The 24687-nt window shown below is 33.5% G+C and overlaps 7 protein-coding genes across 7 annotated transcripts; 4 read left to right on the plus strand and 3 right to left on the minus strand.

The window, feature by feature from the left end:
* Positions 1-1216: 1216 nt before the first annotated feature.
* On the minus strand, positions 1217-3070 carry SAPINGB_P001057 (uncharacterized protein; the record flags this gene model as incomplete). Its single annotated transcript, XM_031995780.1, has 1 exon — positions 1217-3070. One exon carries the CDS (start codon positions 3068-3070, stop codon positions 1217-1219), a length of 1854 nt encoding a protein of 617 aa, XP_031851671.1.
* A 6080-nt stretch (positions 3071-9150) lies between these two features.
* Positions 9151-11973, plus strand: SAPINGB_P001058 (uncharacterized protein; the record flags this gene model as incomplete). The annotated part of the gene is made up of 1 exon (XM_031995781.1): positions 9151-11973. The coding sequence occupies one exon, from the start codon at positions 9151-9153 to the stop codon at positions 11971-11973; it is 2823 nt and encodes a 940-aa protein (XP_031851672.1).
* Positions 11974-12327: 354 nt separating this feature from the next.
* SAPINGB_P001059 (uncharacterized protein) lies at positions 12328-14547 on the plus strand (the record flags this gene model as incomplete). The annotated part of the gene is made up of 1 exon (XM_031995782.1): positions 12328-14547. The coding sequence occupies one exon, from the start codon at positions 12328-12330 to the stop codon at positions 14545-14547; it is 2220 nt and encodes a 739-aa protein (XP_031851673.1).
* Positions 14548-14603: 56 nt separating this feature from the next.
* SAPINGB_P001060 (uncharacterized protein) lies at positions 14604-15422 on the minus strand (the record flags this gene model as incomplete). Its single annotated transcript, XM_031995783.1, has 1 exon — positions 14604-15422. The coding sequence occupies one exon, from the start codon at positions 15420-15422 to the stop codon at positions 14604-14606; it is 819 nt and encodes a 272-aa protein (XP_031851674.1).
* Positions 15423-16294: 872 nt separating this feature from the next.
* On the minus strand, positions 16295-18406 carry SAPINGB_P001061 (uncharacterized protein; the record flags this gene model as incomplete). The annotated part of the gene is made up of 1 exon (XM_031995784.1): positions 16295-18406. One exon carries the CDS (start codon positions 18404-18406, stop codon positions 16295-16297), a length of 2112 nt encoding a protein of 703 aa, XP_031851675.1.
* A 1489-nt stretch (positions 18407-19895) lies between these two features.
* On the plus strand, positions 19896-20849 carry SAPINGB_P001062 (uncharacterized protein; the record flags this gene model as incomplete). Its single annotated transcript, XM_031995785.1, has 1 exon — positions 19896-20849. The coding sequence occupies one exon, from the start codon at positions 19896-19898 to the stop codon at positions 20847-20849; it is 954 nt and encodes a 317-aa protein (XP_031851676.1).
* A 1736-nt stretch (positions 20850-22585) lies between these two features.
* On the plus strand, positions 22586-24418 carry SAPINGB_P001063 (uncharacterized protein; the record flags this gene model as incomplete). Its single annotated transcript, XM_031995786.1, has 1 exon — positions 22586-24418. The coding sequence occupies one exon, from the start codon at positions 22586-22588 to the stop codon at positions 24416-24418; it is 1833 nt and encodes a 610-aa protein (XP_031851677.1).
* Positions 24419-24687: the final 269 nt, after the last annotated feature.

Genomic DNA, 24687 nt, shown 5'->3' on the forward strand with positions numbered 1-24687 from the left:
AAAAAAAATGACATTCAAACAGAAAAAAACACCTTTTTTTTATTTTCATTTATTTTTATTTATTTTCATTTATTTTTTTTAGGTTATAAATGGTCAACAATCACCTATTTCTTTTTTTCTTTTTTTTTTTTTTGGATCTTTGGTATACTATCAAATACTATGAAATATATACATGGGATTCATTCATTTATTCCTTGATTCCTTGATTCATTTATTATTATTATAATTCCTATGCACTACATTCCTCGGGAAAAGATGTTCCATTTATTTCCTGACCCTTTTGGTTACCAAAATTTATATATATATATATATATCTCCATCATGATAATATCTCTCGTTCCAACCCCTTAAGTATATGAAACGTTGAAATAAAAAATAAAAAGAAAAAAACAAATTTTAATATTTTGATTCCAATCAATCATTGTTATTTTGTATACAAAAAAAAAAAAGACCTCAAAAGGGATACATTTTTTTTTTCTCTTTCTCTCTCTCATGAAATTGTAAACAAACAAACAAACAAAAGATTTTTTAAAATGTTAAATTTTTCAATTTTGTTTTTTTTAAAAATATACAAAAGTGGTGAGAAATAACACACACACACACTTATGAAATATATATATATAAATAAAAATACATGTCTAATAATTTAAAAATTGGGAAATAATTTTTTTTTTTTTTTTTTTTTTGGAATATTCCAAATTAATTTAAAGAATAAAAAAAATGATAATAATAATAATAATAATAATAATAAAACATATATATATATAGAAAAAAAAATAGTATAAAGTGAAAGTGTAAAAAAGGGTTTTTTTTTTTAATTTTTATTCTTTGAATTCTTCTCTCTTTATAAACGAATGGAATTTTTTATAAATATATTTTTTAATATTTTTTTTTTTTTTTTTTAATTTTTTAAAAATTGGCGGGGTGGGGTCGTCACTTCATTAAAAAAAAAAATTTGGTCATCGTTAGTCGTTCAATGAATAATAATAATAAAAAAAGGCCATGCTAATGAGGGTTGTTGTTGTTGTTGTTGTTGTTGTTGGTATAGGTTTGTAAAATCCCTTTATAATCCGATAAAAAGAAAATTCCATCTCATTTACTCTTCCCTGTAATGATAATAATAGTTGTATAGCTGTAATAATATATCCCAAAAAAAAAAAAAAAATATAAATAAAATCATGTCTATCTAAATAAAATAACGAGAGACTCTATAAAATCAATTCTCCTTGGTCTTAGAGACTAAAGAACTTGACGGCTCATCATTAGAATAATAGCTACTGCTACCCACACTAGACCCTGATGTAACCGGCCTCAGAGAATAAGTTTGAATGGGTGTCAGTAACGAAGACTGATCTTGTTGTGATTGTGATTGTTGATTTTGATAATCCGGAGCTTCGTCATCATTGGCAGCAGATGATGCAAGACTCACGGTTGAAACATTCACCATTTGTTTCTTGGGTGAAAGATAACTGCCAGTGTATTCATTTTCACACTCAACGTCACTCCCCTCATCACCTACATGGTTGATAAATATAGAGGGAGGAGGAGGTGCAAGAGTGTTGCTGTTGTTATTATTATTATTATTATTGGTCACCACAGCCTTGTTAAACGTCAGGGGGACTCTTTCATTATTATTATTATTGGGATAAATTGCTGAGGCGCTATTGCTCTTGGTATGATAAAGAGGAAGCAAGCCAGCTGATTCCTCCTTATTGGTGTGACTGCTGTTATTAGTAGCTTCATCATCACTGCTATAGTAAAAATCAGCAATAGAAGATCCACCATTAACATCCTTGTCAAAAAGTTTTGAAAACAAATGGCCAAGGAGAGGGACAGATGAGACAGCCGAAACAAGCACAGAACCTCCAGTGCTTGGGGTAGACGACTGAGAGTCTGAAATGATGGAGAGTTTTTCACCTCTAGAAATGTAAAGGTTATTATTAGAAGTGGCAGTGGCAGCGGCAGCAGCAACGGCAACGGCAGCAGCAGCAGACTTTTCATCCAAAAAGTCGTCATCAAAATCGAGATCATCGATGGCAGCTTCTTCATCGTAATAATCGTCAGATGTGGATTGTAAGCTAGGCGAGAGCATGATAGCAGCTGTTTGGGGTGTTAGCATGGCGTCATCGGAGGTAGCGGGAACATAAGTGTATGTGGCCGACTTTTTATTATTATTGTTATTATTAATAGAGCTTGAAGAAGAATGTTTGCGGGCCAAAGTTGCATAAATATGACGGAGGAGTCTGCGAGTTGAACGTTTTCTGCGAGAGTTGTTGACATTGGGAGAGAATTTTTTAGAAGAAGAGCGGAAGGAGAGAACCCATTGGACGAGTTTGTATTCGCAAAAGAGGAAAAACAAGCCTAACATGGTGCAGCCAACAATGGACACAGCAAGATGTTTGCCCATGCCAAGGATAAACTGGGCATCACTGAGATGCCAGGAAGAGCCCTGAACTTGGTGGAAAAAGAGAGAGGTGTGTTTTGATCCAACGAGGGGGAGGAGAACTTTGATAATATCTGAACCTTGTTGAGGGGTAGCACGAAGGTATTGTTTCCAAATGACTGAAAGGAATAGGGGGCCTGTAGAGTACATGATGGTGATGTAAGAGACAATCCAGTTACGGTTGTACTTTTCAAGGCTTGAAATGACTCTTTCAAAGAATTTATGTTTAGGGATAGAAGCCATGATATCATTTGAGACTCCAGTTGGGTCAGTTTTGCGAAGCCATGCTGGGATACTAAGCAAGGGGTCGAGTTTTGTATCGCAGCCATCGTCAAGGTCAATGTAGATGCCACCGTAATGGTAGAGGACAAAGTAGCGAATTACGTCTGCACGCATGATATTGTGATGATAGGAGTCAAAAGTTTTTAAAAACCAGTTGTAATTATCCTTGATAAAGTTGCGGGCCATTTCATCAGTCCATAGAATATACTTGTAATCGCTATGGAGGTTGACACAAGATTGTTGTTCATTAATCCATTTTTTAGGGATTTCTTCTGTTTTGTAAGTTTGGTGGATAATTTTAGGGATGATGAGGCTTCGCGAGTCATTCTCAGAGATAGGTTCCATATCTGAGGAAGTGATTGGATTTATTTGTGCCGAGTCATGTAGAAGAGAGATGAGGTCTCTTAATTGAAAGGCTGCGAAGAGTACCAAGAAGACATTGGCGAAGAAGACGATTTTTATTTCCAGTTTCATGACTGAAGAATGTGTATAAGATATTTGGGTATGAAAGTATAATGGGAAAAAATTTAGAAAAAGAGAGAGAGAGAGAAAAAAAAAAAAAAAAAAAAAAAAAAAAAAAAAAGAGAGAGAAGGAGGGGAGAGGTGGCGGTTATTATATATATAAATATAAATATTAAGGAAAGTGGCTGTGTGAAATATATATATATATATATTATAAGACCCCGAAATAAATTATGACGATATTCAAAAGTTTAAAGAGAGAGTAGATATAAATGAGATAGAGAAGAATATATAATTGAATGAATGAATGAATGAATGAATGAATGAATGAATGAAAAAAAAAGAAGAAGAATTTCAAGAATTTCAAGAATTTCAAAAATAAAAATAAAAAAAAGTAAAATAGGAAATTTGATAATATATATATATATATATATATATTTAAACGAATGAATTAGAAGAGAAAAAAAGAAACAAAGAATATTAAAATAAAAATATTAAAAATAAAAAATAAAAAATAAAAAATAAAAAAAAAAAAGTTAGTTTAGACTTGGCTTTTTTGTTGTTTTTTTATGATATATAATTTTTTAAGTGAATGTGGTGGTGGTGGTAAGAAAAAAAAAAAAAAAAAAAAAAAAAAAAAAAAAAAAAAAAAAAAAAAAAAAAAGAGAAAGAAAAGGGAAGAGAAAAAAAAAAAAAAAAAATTTGTGGCAGTGAAGTTGTTTGTTGTTTGTTGTTTGTTGTTGTTGTTGTTGTTGTAAGTCTTTTAGGAGGAAATCCTTAATTTTTTTTTTTTTTTGAAATCTTTCATAAATTTTTAAAAAGAAAAAACCAGTGCTGTCACCATACAAACACGCAGCACACATAAAAATTAAAACTGCCTGACAAAAAAAAAAAAAAAACTATTAAGGAAAGCTTTTTTTCTTAAGCAAGCATTAGCGCCCTTCTATGGATTAATGGATTAATATTTTATATAATAATAATAATTATTATTATTATTATTATATATTATATATTATATATACACAAAAAAAAAACATGTGCATATATAAATAAATAAATATATATATATATATAATTCCCTAACCCTGGATATTTTTTATATTGTATATACCCACTTCCACACCCCCTATTACAATAATTACAATAATTACAATAATAATAATTATAATTATAATAATTATTATTATTATTAATAATTTATTTGGAACACACAACCGTTTTTTTTTTTTTTTTTTTTTTTTTTTTTTTGATTTATATTACGTACCGCGGTTAGAAGGGATTACGTGATGAATTCCGATAAGTAAGCCACTATTAATTAATTATTAATATATATAATAATAATAATAATAATTAATATAATAATAATCTTTGGATATATAAACAGCCAGTCATTCTAAAAAGTACAAGCACAGGCAAACAAAAAATCAATAAATATTTTTATATAAATTTTAATATCCAAATAAAACAAATAAAAAATAAAATAAAAAGGCAAAGTTCTTAAAAAAAAAAAAAAAAAAAAAAAGTCCCTGGCAATTGATTAATTCTTTTTTTTTTTTTTTTTTTTTTTTTTTTCACTACTATTGTGGCTGTCATTGCTTGCTGTTAACTGGTCCTATGACTTTTTTTTTTTTTTTTTTGGCAAACAAACAAATTAAAGATAACCGAATTGACATTAACATTAACTCTGACCATATCGGGAGTCCCAGGTTTAACAAGCCCTTTTTATTTATTTATTTATATATTTTTATTTTATTATATTTTTTTTTAAAAAAATTCGATTTTATATTTATCTACAATAATAAGAACAAGTCCAAACCAATTTCAAATAGGATTGAAGATTTTTTCCCTTTTTTTTTTTTTTTTTACCTAATTACTTCTTCATTTATATACAACAACTCTTTACTTTCTCGGAATGTAGCTTTTTTTTTATATCTTGTTTAATAAAAAAAAAAAAAATTAAAGTCTCTCCTCTCTCTTTACTTATTTTTGTAAGTCGCTGTTGATATTGATATTGATATGTACAACTATGTACTTTAGTATTAATACCTTTAAATTTGTACTGGTTTTGGGGGGGGGAGGAACTTGAACTTTTTAGGGAATAAAAACCTCGCGGTGCTTTTTCCTTTCTTTCTTTCTTTCTTTCTTTCTTTCTATCTTTCTATCTTAATTTCTCTTCTCTTTTCCGGCTTAGAATAAAAAAAAAAAAATCAGGAACCGTATGAATCCGGGACTTCCGCTGTTTTATTCCAAAAAAAAAAAAAAAAAAAATCTTTATTGGTGGGTCTTTTTTTTTTTTTTTTTTTTTTTCCCTTTATTCCCTTTAAGACCAATAGATAACTGGCTGTTACTTAACTTAAATACACCCACAATAATATAACAATAATAATAACAATAACAACAACGACACTCAAATTGTTAGTAAATCACGTGCCACAATGGGTACTTAAATCAAAGTATCAAAGTATCAAAGTATCAAAGTATCAATTAATTTATTTATTTATTGATCTTTTCCACAACAGCCGCCGTCCATTCCCATATTGGACCCATAAAATAAAATAAAATAAAATAAAATAAAAAATTTTTGTAAAAATTCCGTTGGCTTTGCAAAGGATAAATAAATAAATAAATAAAAAGCCAAGAATGTACTTTAAAATCAAACAGAATTAAAAAAAAAAAAAAAAATAAACTTAACATTGTGAAAAAGTACTATCCCATATTATTATAATTGAATCATTTTAATTTTTTTTTTTTAAAAATTTCATCAATCAAATAAAATATAAAAGAATTTCAAATTTCAAATTATTTTTTTTTTTTTTTTAAGTTTCTAAAGATTATATCTTACATACTTGTACTTGTTATTATTAATTAATTTCACAAAAATTTGATATCCCATCTCCAATTATTTACAAAAAATAAAAATAAATAAATAAATAAATAAATAAATAAATAAATAAATAAATAAATGATTTCCATGCCTTACCACCCATGGCCTTTCCTCTTCTCTGCAGTTAAGAGGCACTTTCTTTGATAACATCACACAAAATCATACACAAAGTTCTTTTAACTACATTATCTCGCATCATCCCTACAAGGCTTTAAGGTATCTCAATGTATCTTTTATCAACAAATAAAAAATAAAAAATAAAAAATAAAAAATAAAAAATAAAAAATAAAAAATAAAAAATAAAAAAAATGAGCAATAAAAGCCAAGATTTTACTCTATATTTAGATTTTTTTTTTTTTTTCATTCATTATTTGACCAAACTATTCCCCCTCCCCGTTTTTTTTTTTTTTTTCTTTTCTTTCTCAAACTAATTAGTTAGTAGTACCTACACCTTTATAAACAAAAAAACAAAAAAAAAAAACAAAAAAAACAAAAAAAAAACAAGCTTCAAAAGCCAAGAATTTACTTAATTTAGGAAATTTCCCTTTTCATCTATTGTGGTACTAAATTGATACACTATCTTTTTTTTTTTTATCCAATAAATTTACTTATGTTTCTTCATTAGTAAACTCATTTTTTTTTTTTTTTAAAAAAAAAAAAAGTAAAGCCAAGATTTTACTTTATTTAGAAATTTCACTTTATTTAGACATTTCAGTTTTATTTTTTTATTTTATTTTATTTCATTTCATTTTTATCCATTATTTGATCACTATGAAGTCGCTAGTTGTTGCCTAAATAAATACCTCTGAGAAATATCACTAATAATTTCTATCATCTATTTTTTTTAAAACCTTAACTTGCATTTAAAAAACAAAAAAACAAAAAAGCTTCAAATCTTGGTAGATTCAGACCATGTGAAGCAATATATCTATGTTGTATATATATATCATAAAACAGAGGATTACCTTGATTACAATAAATACAACAATATCAACTGAGTGAATAACTTGAGGTAAACTAATAGTAGAATCAAATGACAAGCCAACAACAACAACAACAACAAAAAGACAAGTACTACTATCATCACTTATTAATGATAAAAATTAAAGATAAAAGAATATTAAGAAAAAAATAGTTTAATTATAAAAGTTGGATAGGTTATTGATCTCTATGACAAAACAAAGTTAATGTTAATCAAGTTATATAGCGATATACTTTTTTTTTTTGTTGAGGCACGCTACTTTGGAATAGCAAAAGCTACAGATACTTTAAAGTAGCTGTAGTTTCAAATTCATTAAATTCTATTTTATTTTATTTTTTGTAAATTTATTGTTCAATTTATTCAAACAAGGTAAAATTAGTAGTAATGATAATATATATATATATATAGATATATTTTTTAAAAATAAAAAAAAAAAAACTGTAAAGCCAAGATTTCACTCTATGTTTATTATTTTTATTTATTAGTAAATTCTTATAAAGTTATAATTTTTTGCTTAAATGATTTTTTTTTCTTAATTCAATAAATACCGCCATGGAAATAACACAGGTTGATATATATATATATATATATAAATATATTTTTAATACTTATTCATGTTTCTTAAAACAAACTAATAGCAAAAAAAAAAAAAAAATTAAACTGTAAAAGCCAAGAAGTCACTTTATTTATTTATTTTTTTTGGAACGTACTTCGCCTTCATTTTGACATTATGGTATATGTTTATACTAACTACACTTTTTTTTATCCAATCACTTGTATTTATCTAAAAAAGGTATTATTAATAGCTATCATTATTCATTTTTATAGAGTATTTAAAAAAAAAAAAAAAAAAAAAAAAAGCAATTAAAGCAAAGAAGAGCCAAGATTTTACTTTATTTGGATGTTTGGATGTTTGTCTTTTTTTTTTCTTTCAAATTCATTTAGATTCATTCTAAATCATATTCACTTTATATAATATAGCTCAATCTAATATTCACTCTTAAAAATCCTAAATAGATTATATATTTCACTCGTTTTCTTTTAATCTCATGATGTCTTCAAACTAATAAATAAATAAATAAATAAATAAATAAATAAATAAATAAATAAATAAATATTTGAGTCAAGTGATCTAGATTTCTCGACCGCAGCACAAAACCCTTTATTCTCAAAAATCTAGAACTTACACACTCACAAAAACATAAAAGTTTTAGCTAGGTTTATATATACTTTTTATTTATTTTTTTTTTCACTTTCTAACATATTTATATATTTCTTTTTTTTAATCTTGTTCATGATAAAAACAAACCTGAATATCAGTACCTGACATATATATCACGTTAATGCAACTTTTGTTGAATAAAAAACTAAACTAAATAAAAAACCTCATTTTTTTTATATCATCATCATTAGTCTATATTTTATTTTATTTTATTTTAATTTTTTTTTTTTCTAGATAGCCCTCGGCGACTCAAGTTCCGTGTTCTATGCTTAAACATGCTATCTTCTTTTCTTAAACAAATTTTTTTTTTTTTTTCATAGTATGCCCAAAAATCAGTGAAAACTACCTTACCCTGAATAGTATCTATTCCCGAGCCTAGTCCTGAATCTAGCTTTGTGTCTAGCCCATCGCCCCACCATATATTTTGGGTCTCGTTTTATTCCATTAAATAATAAATAAACTGGTACCAAGTCACAAATCTCAAATGTCACCATGCAAAATTCTATGCCTGTACATTTTTCTCCCTCCCACCCCCCACCTCTTTACTCTTAACTTCTGTCTTCGTCTCCCATCCCCTTTCCTCCTCCCCCACCATATTGAAAAAAATCAATCTTGCACACACAATTGTGTTACAACTTTCCAGAATGTCTCCGAGGTTCTTCCTTAAGTTGTAATGTAACATCCCTGTAACACAACTTCTCCACCATTTACACTCCACACATGGTTCACAACCTCACCCCCAACAAAACATTCCCCCACATCATTTTATTTTTATACAAATCCATTCCTATTCATCGTTAAAACACAAACCATTCACCCCCTCCCTCTTCCTCCTCAAAATCTATACCTCTTCCTCTATCATATACCCACCTCTAATGAGTAAAGATAGAAATATCCTTCAGGATTTCCCTCTAGCGGAAAATCCAGAGCAGGCTGCTCAAACAAGTAACTTGGTCGAAGACTTTACACGTTTCCGCGAAGCCCCTATCGAGTCTCTGCGCACTCTGCTCAAACATATCACAGGATCTTCATGGCGCTCATACGACAATTACATTGGCCAGCAGCTTTATACCCAAGGTGTAACTGAGTTTTTTAAACAACAAACTCTTGCAAACCCTGCTCTTCAAGAGAAAATTAACCAACTGGCTAATGCACAACTCGATTTAGAACTCCCACTACCAACAGACCAACAACTCCCCCAAGAAAATATCTCAGACAAGTCTCAAAGCAAATCTGCAGAAAGACAACGTCGTGCACTTGAAAAACTCATCAATGCCCGTGCTCAAAGGTACCCTCAACTTCAACAATGGCTTAACGATATGGCTAACCGTATGGTGGATGAAATGTCCTCCACTTTTGATCACAAGTCTGTTCTCCGTTTTATGTACTATATTGTCGCCCAAATATTCTCTAGAACTTACCACCAAGGAGTCCATGTTAATATGGACCAAGTCAATTCTCTTCGTGCAAAAGCCGCAGAACTCCAAAAGAAAAACCAGTCCCTCATCTTTCTCCCCTGCCACAAGTCACATATTGACTACATGTCTATCCAGTTTATTTGCTTTCGCATCGGAATTTCTCTACCATCTGTAGTTGCTGGTGATAACCTCAACTTTGCTGTTGTTGGTCCACTTATCCGCCAATGTGGTGCTCTTTTCATTCGTCGTTCTTTTGGAAACGATAAACTTTACAATGCTACTATGCAAGCCTTTGTCGAAATGCTTCTTTCCAACGGCTACAATTTAGAATGCTTCATTGAAGGTACTCGCTCTAGAACAGGCAAGCTTCTTCCTCCTAAATACGGAATTATCAAGTTTATTGTCGAAAGCATTCTATCTGGCCGCGTGGAAGACGCTTGGATCGCACCAGTCTCTACCCAATATGACAAGGTGGCAGAAGCTGAATCTTATGCTACAGAACTCCTTGGTAAGGAAAAACAACGCGAAAATTTTTCTCAGTTTCTTTCTGCTCGTAAAATTTTTGCTCTCCAAATGGGTCGCGTCGACGTTCGTTTCCACAAACCTTGGTCCCTCAGAGACTTTATTACCACTCAGGTATCAAGAGATCTTGCACGCTCAGCAATGTCTACTGAACTTCTCTTGGCCAAAACTGAAGATACAAACATTGCACTTAACCCCCATCTTCTTTCTGTCATTTCCCAAGACCCTAAGACTTTTACCCCAGAACTACGCGTCAAACTCTTGCGCTCCCTTGGATACCGCGTTCTTAGTGACATTAACGACGCTTCTGTCGTCATGCCAACCTCTCTTATTGGCACAATGCTTTTGACCAACCGCGGCCGTGGTATTAGCAAAAATAACCTTGTTCGTCGTGTTCGCTGGCTCATGGCTCTCATCAAGGTTCATGGCGGCCAAATTGGCGAGTTTAGCCAGCCCTCAATTGAGTCTCTGGTAGACAACGGTCTCAAGGTCTTGGGCCCTGATTTGGTTGGCGTTGAAAATAAAGACTTGCTACAAACAACCTATTACGCAAAGGACCCCTTCAAACTCTCCTACTACCGTAACCAACTTATCCACCTTTTTGTCACAGAGGCCATTGTGGCTGTAGCCATCTATTCAAAGGTCCTTAATACCCCCAACTCTGAGGATTTCATCACTTACTCTGACCTCCTGGGACGTGTTACTTTTCTTTCTCGCTTGCTTTCAGGTGAGTTTGTTTTTGGACCCGAGGGTATTCAAACAAACTTGAGCCATACACTTCAGTCCTTAGCTGAACAAGAGGTTATTGTTCTTGACAAACAAGCTGACCCAAGCAACCCTGCCCACAGGGAAACAATTGTCCGCATTTCTCCCAAGGAATTATCCCATGGCCGTGAAAATTTTGACTTTTACTGCTTTTTTGTCTGGCCCTTTGTGGATGGCTTTTGGCTAACTCTTGCTGCCCTATTTGCTCTTACTCCAACATTGGAGCAAACTTCTGAGTATAACGCAAATAACACCAGTACTGTCGAACCTAGAAGTCGTGGTGATATTCCTCTTCTTTGGGTTGAAGAGCGTGTATTTTTGAGCGGTGCCCAGATTCTTGGGAAAACGCTTTATCACCAAGGAACCATCACTTACTACGAAGCCGTCAACAAGGAAATGCTCAAAAATGCTTTACTGCAGTACGTTGCTGAGGGAATTGTTCTTCAGCGAAAGGCTGAAGGCAAGCCTACAATGTATGCCCTTCATCCTTCATGGCTTCCTTCCCGTTATGATAATGAACGCCCAACTTTAAGCCATGGTGCCCTCACTTACATTGACTTTGATGATGACCCCCACATGGTCCACGCTCTTCATCGTGGCGACATTGTGCCACAGGGCAACCTCTACGACTTTTCTGAAAGCGTTGCTTATACCCGTCGTCTTATTCGTCTGCGTCGTGACTCTCCAACTTTGACTGTGCCAATCCTGCGTCTCGCGTCTTCACTTTTTGACGGTACTCAGCCTGACGCCATTGTGACTACACCCTCAGCAATAATGCAGCCCAATGCTGTAGCTGTTTCGAAAAAGAAAAAGTCCAAGAGCAAACAAGCTAATGTCTTTGCGGAGATTGTAGATGGCATTAGTTCGCGGTTTGTCACACCAGAAGCTTCTGTTATTGTGCAGAGTATCAACGAGGCCAGCCGCCCGGAAACTGATAATACGGCCGTGCGGGTTTCGCGGCCGTCAAAGACTTTGTACTCGGCCAAGCTATAGTTAAGATATTAGAAGGATAGGGAATGCTAGATAGGGTTTTGAATTAGAATAAGAATTTTGTGTGAATTCACATAGCCTTCAAAGGCTTTGGGGAATTTGCTTGTTTAAATTGGAAGTACGATATTATGTAATTATTCTCATGCTTTGAGGATTTCTGGGGGAAGTAGGGGGGGTAAACAGGGTTAGGGGGAACACCACCAGTGAATTCGTCAAAAAAAAAAAAAGAATCCACATTAACCCCATTAAAATCTGTTATTCTCCATATCTCAAATTTTGTTAACAGTCAGTAAAATACATTTTTATCATTGCTTTGACCTTTATATAAGGTCATATTCTTTTGCTTTAGAAAATATTATGTGGACTTCATTTTATAGTGCTAATAATGGCGGGGAGTCTCAAAATAATCAAGGCTCACAGTCAGTCAGAGTATCTTCTTCTTCACCGCTCCCAACATCTATTGATAATTTACAACTTTCTACTCGCAAGCTGAGCCAGAGACTGGATCGGTTTGATCAGATAATGGTAGTTCTTTTAGAAACAATTAAGTCTCAGGCTGAAGAAACGGTAGGCTTTTTATCGGAACAGATGACAGCTCTTAGTGGTACAGGGAATCCTGCCGTGTCCAAAGATATTTTGCACATGCTCACAATTAATTTTAACACAGAAAAGAAAGTTTCCAAGCTACTTGTACAGCTTGAAAACATGCGTGAAGCAACTAGTGTTTCTAAGAACGAACTATATGCTTTAAACAATGAAGTAGCCCGGTTTATACCGTCATCCCAAACAAATACTGGCGAAATAAGACCCTCACAATCTGGTTATAATAGTGACACAGAGACAACCAGCACTTCACAACAAACTCCAGTTGGACTCCAGCGGGGGTCGCAAAGAACTGCTTCTATAGTACCGCCGTCATCAGCTTCGCGTACTAAAACAGCAGCCTCAATGAAGCCTAAAAGAACCTCGAGATCCATGCTAGAATCTGTTCAACACTCAGTTCGCGACACACGCCTTGATCACGTTCCTGAAATATCAGAGACTTCCAAACCCGTCGCTTCTTCTTCTCCTCTTAAATTTGAAAACAGCCAGTCAAATAAAGAACCGGCCCTTAACCAAAAGGCTCAACAAAATTTAAATGTTTCAAATAAAATCTTTGACAAAACTATGGTTGAATCAATATCTCAGCCAAATCACTCAAAAAGTAAACAGAATAATGGGAAATCAAATGAGTTTGCACTAGTTCAAAAAAAGGACTCAGTTGGCGCCCAAAACCCTGATCAGGTTATTTTTTCGGATTCTGAAGAAGAAATTGTAATCAAGTCAGAGGAACATTTAAGTAATCAAGCAGATGCAAGCATCAGAGCAGACACTTTAAATGTGAAAAACAATACCAACCAACCACAACAGGAAAGAACTCAGCCTTCACAAAGCATAGTTTTAGCTTCTCAGCATCGCCGCAAGTCGTCACAAGGCAATGGAGGCAGTGCTGACACAACCAAAAGCAATCAAGGTACCACACAAAACACCAACAACAGTGTTTTTGACTCTGATTCTGAAAGTGAACTAAGTTCGCTCTCTAATGATGACTTGAGCGATTTTGCATCAGATGCTGATATAGCACGCGTACTTCAATCCGATTTTAGAAGAAGCAGTTATCTACAAAAAACAAATAGAAGTGTTCATAGTGACGATGAACATGACCATGAAGAAAGCGCAATTGATGGTGAAGAAAAAGCAAACAAAACGTCTAGCCATGAGGGAAATAATAAAAATTACAATCCGAATACCAATTCAATAAAAGAAAAAACGATTACAAATAAACAATTAGAACCCAGCAAATTAGAAAATACAACTTTTGAAGTGGAAGAAGATATTGAATCAGTCCCCAGAATCATGATTTCTTTACCCAAAAAGTCTGCCAACCACAACATATCTCCCTATGATGACTATGTCCGCTACTACAGGCTTCTTCCTAGAAGTTACCTTGAATCCCATCAAAAGGTAACCAAGCCTCCTTCAGACGGCGTTACAAGATACGAAAATGGCAACGTTGTTTTATTTCAAAATTTTTCTGCTTCCACTCTACGGGCGCTTTGTCTTGTCAGCAAAAATCATGGCAAGTTCTCTCCCTTTGAGAATGACTCTAACCAAGAAAAGCTCATCACATTTGTCGACGAGCTTATAAAACTTAGAACAAAGCTACAGGCTTATGTGACTGAGGAATCAAAAAAGGTACACAGGAGATTGAGCAACTCTACAACAATAGGATCATTTACCAGTGCTAATGCAGACCGCTCAACCACAATACCCTTGCTAAAATGCATCGATGTTAAAACCTTAGACGTTAGTGCTATAAACCTTGATTTACTCATTTCGGGTCTCTCTCGAAGCATCAAGGGCCCAACTTGGTCTGCAGAATATTGTGTTTGCAATAGGATTATTGGCTATTGTACTTCCTTATGTCCTTGTATGAGATCTAAAAAAGGCTGTGTTTCCTTGTGCGAGCAGATTGATCAAACAAATGATTATTGCTCTTTAAGAAGACAAACAAATAAACGGAAAAAACTCAAATGAACTTGTTTTTAATTAACCTATCAAATATACATTATTTTTTTATTTTATTTTTATTTTCATTTGGGACCTTCAAGCAAAATGGCTATATCGTCGAAGGCCTTAGAAAATGTCTTTTTAAGTAAATTTGCTTTTTCTGCCAATTTTTGAAATTCAATCTTTTCCTGAATTGAATCAATTGTTTCTGAATTTTCTTCAGCAACTTCCAATTCTTGGTCCTGTCTATCTCCAATTCGCATTTTTTCCTTTTGCAAAAATGTTTGCATCATTTCTTCCATCAATGTTATCAATTCCTCCAAACGAGATACCCTTGTGTGACAGGTCTCAAAACGATCCCAAAAAAGATCCATTTTCCTCTCAAGTATTTTTCTCAGAGATAGCTCATTGTGATCCATAGATTCTTTTTGAGACTCGGTAAGAAATTGTCTATTATTAAGATCTGTAGATGATACCTCTGAAAGATTCATAAAATTTTCACCAGCCACAGAATTTGACTTGAACCTCTTTTGTTCCAAAATTGCAGGCTCCGTGGCTCTTCTTTTTTTCAATGATGAGGACAAGGATAAAGATGGTTCGTTAGCTGTTATATACAGACTTCCATCAAAGGCTAAATTTTCTGTTGGTGTGTTGAGTGGTGTTGGCGTTCCTCCAAGAAGAAACCCAAACTGTTGCAACTGATTTTTTTGATAATGTTGCTGCTTAATAGGCATTGGAAATTCTTTCATATTTTCCTCACACAGAGATGAGGGTGAGTGACTTGGAGAACTATCTTTGTCAAAATTAGTATCATTTGTTGAATGTGAATTGTTATCTGTTTTGGTATATTTCGACCAAAGAGCAGGCTCTGTTATAATGGGGTGGATTTTTCCAGGTTTCATGATAAAAAATAGCTAGAATTAAATAAAAGAGGTAAATTATAAAGAGGAATATGTTTTAAAAAATATAGAGATAGTGATAATTTCAAATTTTTTACAAGAATTTGGCTGCTATTTAAAAAGAATTTTGAGTTTCTCAACAAGAGGATGTTCTTTTAGAAAAGAGGAAACTTCAAACCAAGTCATAAACACTAGTACAAACTCTTTTATAAAATTCTATTGTTAAAATTAAAGGAATAGCCAATACAGATTTAACATAGTTTAATGAAATAGACAAAGAAAAGATAAATTCCTCTTTAAGTTTTTCATAATTCTCCAATTGCATTAATTTATTTATCAAAGGTTCTCAAATACCTGTAAATAAGCGGCTCATCACTACAATGTCGGAAAGAACAGTAGTATTTAACGTTTCTCACCCAACAAAACGAGCCAAGATAGGAATAGTTTTTTTTTTTTTTTTTTTTTTTTTCAATGACCGTTCCATTTCAAAATCGGAAAATACAGCAAATCATTAAATTAGAAAGTCTAATTGATATCACAGGTAAAACTATGTTTTTTCTAGTCTCTGGCTAAGATAAGAACCAAACGAGTTATTATTTGCTTATCTCGAAATAATTTTTATTGTTTTTTTTTATTTATTAGACCAGAATATTATTCCATTATTCTTAATGGAAATCACAAAATGGTGGGGAAATGAAAAAAACTTTTTGACAATCGTAACATGTTCTAGAACTTGAGAAATAAAAAAAAACTATATCCTTAAATAAAAACAAACAAATAAAAAAACTAAACTACCTTTTTTTAAAAAAAACAAAAAACAAAAAACAAGCTATTAATACAAAATCTATAAATAAAAAAACAACCATAAAAATACATTAGGAAAGTGAATGATAGTAACACGAACAGTCTTTGCAAAGAGGTACTTCGCATATCTTGCACCAATGACTTGTCCGCTTAATGTTAACATTAGGTTTTTCGTGCTTTGAATAACGGCACTCTGCGCAAAATGGCCGTCTTCCGGATGGCATAGGCACTAAGCTATGATCTCCTGGAGTCAACCGCAATGAGTTTCTTTGAGTATTGGCACCAATGTACAGCTTTAAGTCGCGCATATTTTGGCCAAGTGGAACTCTAACTTCTTGTTCCATTTCGGCTCTGCCTTGATCCAGCAACCCTTGTGAAAGATTGAACCGGTAATTAAATCGAATATTTTGTTTATTCTTTGTAGGGTTTTGGGTAATGAATAAAACATAACTGTTAATGATAGATGTATCCAACAACCAAAAAAATAAAGGCAACCATTTTTGACTTGTCTTGGAAGAAACATAATAGTTTGACCGCAACATATCAAAAATACCAACAGACTTCATTACTTGATCGTAGTCATCCATGACAATAGGAACAGGTAAACTTGCTATTCTTCCTACAGGAACATCGTAATCAAAGTTTTTTGAGGTTGGCCTCTTGCGATTGCGAACAATATAAGTTCTAGGATCCTTGTCATTTTGATTGGCCTCATGGACAGTGGTCATGAGATATACCAAATTATTATCGTTCCAACCAAGAGTATTGATCTCATGTTCAGTAGTTTTGGATTGATCAGCTGAACGCTTTTCACCTGTGGTGGGACTTCCAGGGGCTCGTGTAATCTCAGGAACTTTTTGCTTTACTATCTTGCCAATCATGTGGTTCCATTTTAAAACTTTCCCTGCCTCTCGTTTATCAACATCAATTTCTTCTGGAAAGTTTTTGCTTGATGATCTAACTGTTCCCATTGCTCCAATTCCGAGCTTGCGTAAAGTGCCAAAAAGTTCGCTGTTGGTAAATGTGTGGTCCATGTAAATAACAAAAAAGTGTTTGCGGAAAGGTAAGGAACAAATCATTTGATAAAGACCACGAGATGTGGGAGAAAAGGAATGCGTTTCATCGTTGGCTCTAACTGGAACACCTTGCAACCCTGAAGCTGAAGATTGGAAAAGAAAATCATATGTATATCCTTTATGACAGAGGGAGACGGTTCGATAGCTCTTCTTGAGTGATCCAGACTTGTTGTCTGAATGAGAGAAAGGAGATCGACCTTTAAATCCTATTGTCATTTCATCGATATTCATATTTTTACCTGGAAGGAAAACTGCTTGAGAATTTTCTTTAATAACTCTGGCAAACAGTGTAAACTTTTCCCAAGTTGTTGAAGAACCAGCTCCACTTTGAATAGCAAGCTGATCATTATGAGTGAAATCTTTTCTATCATCATTGTCACAAGGGAAAAAATCTGAATAATCACTAATGTGGAAATATTTATAGATTTCTTCAAAGCGATCATATGTCATATACTCGCGCATTTCATGTAATGGCATTTCTTTTGAAGAATTCCAAAATAATCGTCTGTTGCTGATATTGAAATTACCCATATAGATGAGTATGCCAAGCCAAATTTTCATTTCTCCCCTTGTTACCGGTGTCCATTCATCAGGTTTGGTATTAGCTGCAGCAAAGTTATTAGTATAATGAACTAAGATATTGAATGATTCATTGGAAAGAATTTTAGAAAAGTAATAGGTTGATGCTTGATCTGCTGTTAAACCCTGAGGTGGCTGTTCACAAAGCACTTTAGCTTCTTGACTTTCTTCTTGTTCAAAAGATCTTGTTAGAGGAATAAAGTTTCCTGGAGCAGGAAGACTTAAAATCTTTTCACGCGTAGAACCAGGTTTTTTTGTTCTAAAGTCTTTTGCAGTTTTTGGTCGTTTTGATCTTATGGTTTTGAAAACTGAAAGGTTTAGAACCTCTGGATTTTTTTCAAAACCCATGACGTTAAAATCTTTGGTTTCACAATAACTTGATAAAGGATAGGTTTGGTTTTGAGAGGAGTCTGAATTATCAGAGCTCTCATCATAACTCTCATTGTTTTCATTGGAAATTGAAGAGCGATGTAGTTGATCACTCTCAGCCGTGCCTGGTTGAAAGTTGACTATTTCGTTGATTTCCATTTTAATGGGCTGAAATTTGAAAATTAATCTTAAAGAAAGAAATGAACAAAATCATACTTTCTCAAAGGTTTATATAGTAAAAAAAATTGAAAAGAAGTTTTTTTTTTTCGAATTCTTTAGAAATTTATTAGAAATAAATTTGATCATTTGATCAAAAAATTATCTATTTCTGGGTAATTTTCCAGAATCGTCTTTGATAAGAGGCGAAGTTACTAAGTAACTAGCTTGGCTTATGCAATAATATTACATCAGACTTGCTACATCAGACTTGTATCAAAACTCCTATCAGTAACCCTAACTATATATTATTTTTAAATTAGGTCTTACAATATTTTAATAGATGGTATGTAATATTTAATTTAACAATTTTTTTTAACTAAATTAAATCGTTTCTTATTAATCAACACTAATAAATCACTAATTATTAAATAATAAACTTGGTTTTGTGTTCGTCGGCATTTGCTACCTCTTTTTGACAAGTCATCGCATTGAGTGATAATTACCTGACTTCAAAATACGTTCAACCCTAACAGGAGGGTAACTATGATATACTTGAGCAATCATTACTGTTTTAATCTCAAAAAATATCAATTGTCCCTATCTTTAATAACCAATTATCTCAGAATCATTAATATCAAGAGGATCACAGAATAATGTCCTGGATCCTACTCTCTGGCTAATATAAAGTAGAGATTAAGGATATAATTGCTAGTGCATTTTTGTTACAAAGAAAAAATCAGCCACCAAACTGACTTTTTGCTTGGAGTGGCTGTAGCCCACTGCACTGTTTGCATCAAAATGATTCATGTGTACAAATTTTCTTCTATTGGTTGGAAAAAACAAAGCGGGTACATTCAACCCGCAAATCTAGCCAGTCAGAGATGTCGAGAGTTTAAGAAAGTGCTGGCTATTTTTGAGTCATTTAACACTATTCAAAGTATAGATGGGATGGGATGACTTGTGTTTCGCCACAATAAATCTTTAATTGAAATCTGTATAAATAGGGCTCTAATTCCCCATATTTTTCTCTTTCCTCTTCTTCTCATTTTTTCATCAACACCTTTACACTTCAATCACTTAAAAATACCTATTAACTTCTAACTATTTGGTGAGAATTATAATACCCTATGATAGTACTGAAGCTTTTCATAGTACTAACACATTACTACCCATCCTCGTATTAAAGATAAAAGTATGTTTTTGTCTTTATAAAATTCAATTTTTCGAGGATGGTGTAAGAATGTTTTTTGTTTTTTTTTCTTCTATCTGAAAGAAGGGAATGCATGGCCGGTGCCGTTTTTAAGTGAGATTAGTATCAATCGCAAAGAAGCCAATGGTTATTTACTCTACTTGAAAACGTGCTGAGATTATACGGTTGTACTTGATCTAGATAACACTAGCGAAAGAACAATGCATTCTACAACCATCTTCCTTATTCGTTATATGAAAAGGAAGTATGTGTTGGTCTTCTAACTGTAGTTTTTTTTAGATGGCTCCTGCTACTGCTTCCCTTGCTCCTTACCCCATCACCATCTTTGACAAGGCTTCCAAGTCTTCCAATGATGTTGCTGCTGCTCCTAAGCCTGAAAAGTGGGATAACTTTAAGTTCAACCCTATCCGTGAGTCCCAGGTTTCTCGTGCCATGACTTCCAGATACTTCAAGGACCTTGACACCTATGCCGAGTCTGATGTTGTTATCATTGGTGCTGGTTCTGCTGGTCTTTCTGCTGCCTATGTTTTGGCTAAGTCCAGACCCGATCTCAAGATCGCCATTATTGAGTCTAACGTTTCTCCCGGTGGTGGCTGCTGGGTTTCTGGTGCCCTCATGTCTGCCCAGGTCATTCGCAAGCCTGCTGAGAAGTTCCTTGATGAAGTTGGAATTCCTTATGAGGACGAGGGTGATTACGTTGTTGTTAAGCACGCTGCTCTTTTCATCTCCACCCTTCTTTCTAAGGTTTTGCTTTTCCCCAATGTTAAGCTTTTCAACGCTACTGCAGTTGAGGATTTGATCACAAGAAAGGATCCTGTTACTGGCGAGGTCCGTGTTGCTGGTGTTGTTACCAACTGGACTTTGGTTACTATGCACCACGACGACCAGAGCTGCATGGACCCCAACACCATTAATGCTCACATTATTCTTTCTGCTACTGGCCACGACGGTCCCTTCGGTGCTTTTACTGTCAAGAGACTTGCCAGCATGGGTCTTATCAAGCTCGGTGGTATGCAGGGACTTGATATGAACTCTGCTGAGGATGCTATTGTTAAGAAGTCACTTGAGGTTTATCCTGGTGTTGTTGTTGCTGGTATGGAGACTTCTGAAGTCTACGGCTGCAACCGTATGGGTCCTACCTTTGGTGCCATGCTTCTCAGTGGTGTCCGTGCTGCTGAGTCTGTTTTGGAGGTCTACGAGACCAGAAAGAAGCAGAATGAGGCCAGCTACTAAGTTATTTAGTTTTAATAGTTGCTTTTTTATTTTTTAGGGTTATGTTTTGAATTTATTGAATTTATTGAAGTTTTTCAAATTTTTGTGGAGTTTTACTGAAATCAGATAAGAGTGCGTCAAACCGGTTACTTAGATAAACGAAGTAAAAGAATTCTGTTGCATTATTCGCCAATTAGAATTAAAAGAGATTGGGATAAAAGTCCAAATCTAAAAAAAAAAAATTACAACCTCCACTTTTTTTTATAACAATCACTACTCTTTTTAAAGATCAAATAGCTTTGAATATCAAAAAAAAGGAAAGTTCTTTTACGGCTTTAAGAATTTCTAGTTATTAGATAATTAGGTTACTATTTTTTTTTGTTAATTTTATTTATCCTTTTGAATGTTTAATATGACTTCAGGTCAAGAAAATATTTCAGAAATCTCTTTATTAATCAAAAACACCATCAATCAATTAAAATATTTTCAAAAAAGTTACTTTCCAAATATCAAGGAACGTTTAAAGTATTAGATACTATTCAGTGAAATATTTAAGATAAAACTTTTCACTCATTTTTGGTAAAAACGTGAGCTATTGCATCAAAATGGTTCAATGACGGGAAAATCTAAATCGTTGTCATTGCCCCTTTTTCAATAATGTTATGTAGAATAGAAAGGATCAAAAAAAAAAATAAAATAAAATAAAAATAAGCCCCTTATTTTTAAAAAAGAAAATTGAATTTATAGAAATGAGAAAGCTGTTAAATTGAAGAAAAATTAACATAGAAAGAAAATAACTAATAAATACTTTTTCAAATTATTGAAATAGAATAGTTTTTTTTTTTTTTTTTTCATTTCAAATAAATACACCATGGTGTATGATTGGCCAATCATCATAAATATTTAGATTTCATATTAATATATATTTTTTTAAACCTGAAAAAAACTTTGTATTTTTTTGGATATTAAAAATGGTATTATTTCGGAATTTGAAGTCAAATTTTTAATGTCATAATAGTTTATAACCCTAATTAGGTATTAAGATGAACTGTTTGAGCAACTCAACATTAATGGTGTTTAAAATAGTCATGAAATCCTACTAATGCTTAAAAAAAATTAAATAAAGAAATAAAGAAAGAAATAAAAAAATCAAATGATTTTATGAAAACCTTCAAGATTAAATTAAAAGGTTATAAAAGCAAAAAATGGATAGAGTTGATAACAATGTTAAACATTTTTTATCCCTTAAATATAAAATAATAAATAAAAAGATTTGGAGATATCAAAGTGCTAATATAATAACTATTATAATAATAATATAATATACTAATTAACTTAAACTCCTATTGGATCAACATTTATTGTTATTTTTCTGTCTTAAGTAGCATTGGAGTGCTATTTTTATATATTCAACATGTTACTAAAAAAAAAAAAAAAAAAGCCCTATTGACCACCCTGTTGAATTGGTCGGCAAGTAAAAAAAAACCCCTTCTAATAGTTAAAGTAATCTGCAAGCCTAAAAGATATTTAGCCTCATAAAATTTTGCCCTAACCCTTTCATATCTTGATGCAATAGTGAGAGTGTTTGTTTCTTTTGGTATCCTTTAGTATATGCCTTGGTTGTCCCCCTCCCCCTTTTTTGCCTTGGCTTTTCAAGTCTTTCTTTTGTTATTGTCAAAGTATCCAATTTTCCCATCCTTAACTTTAAATTCTTTCGATACCATAAACCTTTGAGATTACCTTCCTCATCATAAACAATGTTTCGTCCAGGTGCTCTCTCATCCCTGTTGTCACAACATGGAGCAGCGCGCCCAATTTTACAGCGACTAATGCTTCTGTTTATTTGCTTTTCTTTTTTAACTACACTCTTTTTTGTATTGTCAAATAGACAGTTTGATTACCAAGACGTCTACAATACCGCAGCAAAAAAGATTCAAAATACTTTCCAGCTTGATGATAATACCAGTGCTTCAGCTAGCCAGGATGCCATCGACGCTCCAGCTACAGAAAATAATATTCCTGGTCTGATAAACTCGACACTTGGATTCCAAAAAGTTATGTTTTTGAGCAACTCCTTGCTCTATGACCTCAGTGACATCACATCTATGCAATCATCCATTAGTGGTATTGCCATTGATTCCTTTGATAGTGTTTCTCCAGAAAACCTCAACACACATGGTCTTCCTCCAGACTCTCTTCATGTTCTTTCTCGTTATGAACAAGCCCGGTTCCGTTCTCATGCTAATTTGTGGCGTGAAATGCTCAACCAAGATTGGACCACTTTGCTCATTCTCGAAGCAGACTCAACATGGGATGTTAATATTCGTCGCTTAATGATGCTCTTTTCTAACGGTCTTCAAGAGTTTATGCGCAAGCAAGGCAAGTATTCCGAGGTAGAGGAAAACGCCAATGATCCATACGTTTTCGCCAACTGGGATGTGCTTCAGCTTGGAGGCTGTCTGCCAAACCGTCGTAACGCTCATTTGAGTTACCCGTACTATGATCCTTATGTTCCTTCTTCGCTTGAATTTTATGGCGTCACAGTTCCTCCCAAGCACCGTGTCGTTCGCTACCAGAGTCCTGAGCGTTGTGCTAATGCTTATGCTGTTTCCAGAAGCGGTGCCATGAAATTACTTCTTGCCACTGCAGTTGATATGAGTACTCCTATTGATGTCATGATGCGAACTCTTACTATTGAGGGTCGTCTTGATGTCTACTCAACCTTCCCTGCTCTGTTTGGTCGTTGGGAGTATCTCAGCGAACTCAAGCATTCTGACGGTAGACCCCCCACTGATTTACCTCAAGATGAGCGCAAGAAGATTTGGGAACAGGTTTACAAGAACTTTAATGTGTGGAAGTCCGGTGGTACCTCAACTGCAGAGGGTGATGACAAAGACACTGGTTCTTATGTCAGCTCTATGCTGGACCAAATCAAGAGTTACATTTATGGCACCAGACCTAATTTATTTTCAATTTTGGAAAACGAGGCTCCTCGCAACGACTTTGATGGCGAAGTTGATAACAAGAATATTGAAAATGCTGCTGCTCCAGGGAACAATGATGATGGATCATGGGTTATCCCCCAGCTTACTGACGAACAGTTGGTAGGAGAAGATAAGATTGGTGCGGACTGGGTCCACAGTGATGATCAGGCTATTGCTGCCAAAAAGGAAGCTGAGGCCAAAAAGGCTGCTGAGGCAGCTGCATCTTCAAAGTCTGCTGCAGAAGCAGCTCAAGCTACTCAAACTGCTGTGGCCCAGGCCAAGCCTACAGTTGATCAAAAGGCTGAAGATGATAAGAAGGCCGCTGCTACTTTGGAGAATTCTGCAGAGACTAAAACTGAGGCCAAAGCCGAAGACAAGAAGGCTCAAGACGACAAGAAAGCTGCCGCCACTTTAGAGAATTCTGCTGAGAAGAAGCAGGAAAAGGATAACGCAGCTGCAGATGCACCTCCATCTGCTGAAGTTGTTCAAGAAAAGGCAAAAGAAGAAGCTGTTCCTGAGGTTTTGGGAGATACACCCGAGGAGGATCTCACCAAGACTGGTGGAGCCAAAGCTGAAGGAGCACCTGCTACACCTGCTAAGAAATAAAAAAAAATAGATGGGAATAATTAAGAAAAAATTTTAATCGTTTTGTTTTTTTTTTTTTTTGTTGATTAAATGTATGAAGATAATGAATTGTTTAAATTAGTTTTTTTTTATTTATTTTTTTTATCTTTTTATTCCTTTTTAAATAAAAAAACAAAAAGAGAAAGAGAAAGAGAAAAAAAAATTGAGATTATTAGAGAAACTCCAAGTATACATATATATATATATATATATATATATATATAATGCTATTTAATAGCATCTTTACAGAA

This window comes from Magnusiomyces paraingens (assembly GCF_902498895.1).
Source record: "Magnusiomyces paraingens strain CBS 517.90 genome assembly, contig: contig1, whole genome shotgun sequence".
Lineage (NCBI taxonomy): Eukaryota > Fungi > Ascomycota > Dipodascomycetes > Dipodascales > Dipodascaceae > Magnusiomyces > Magnusiomyces paraingens.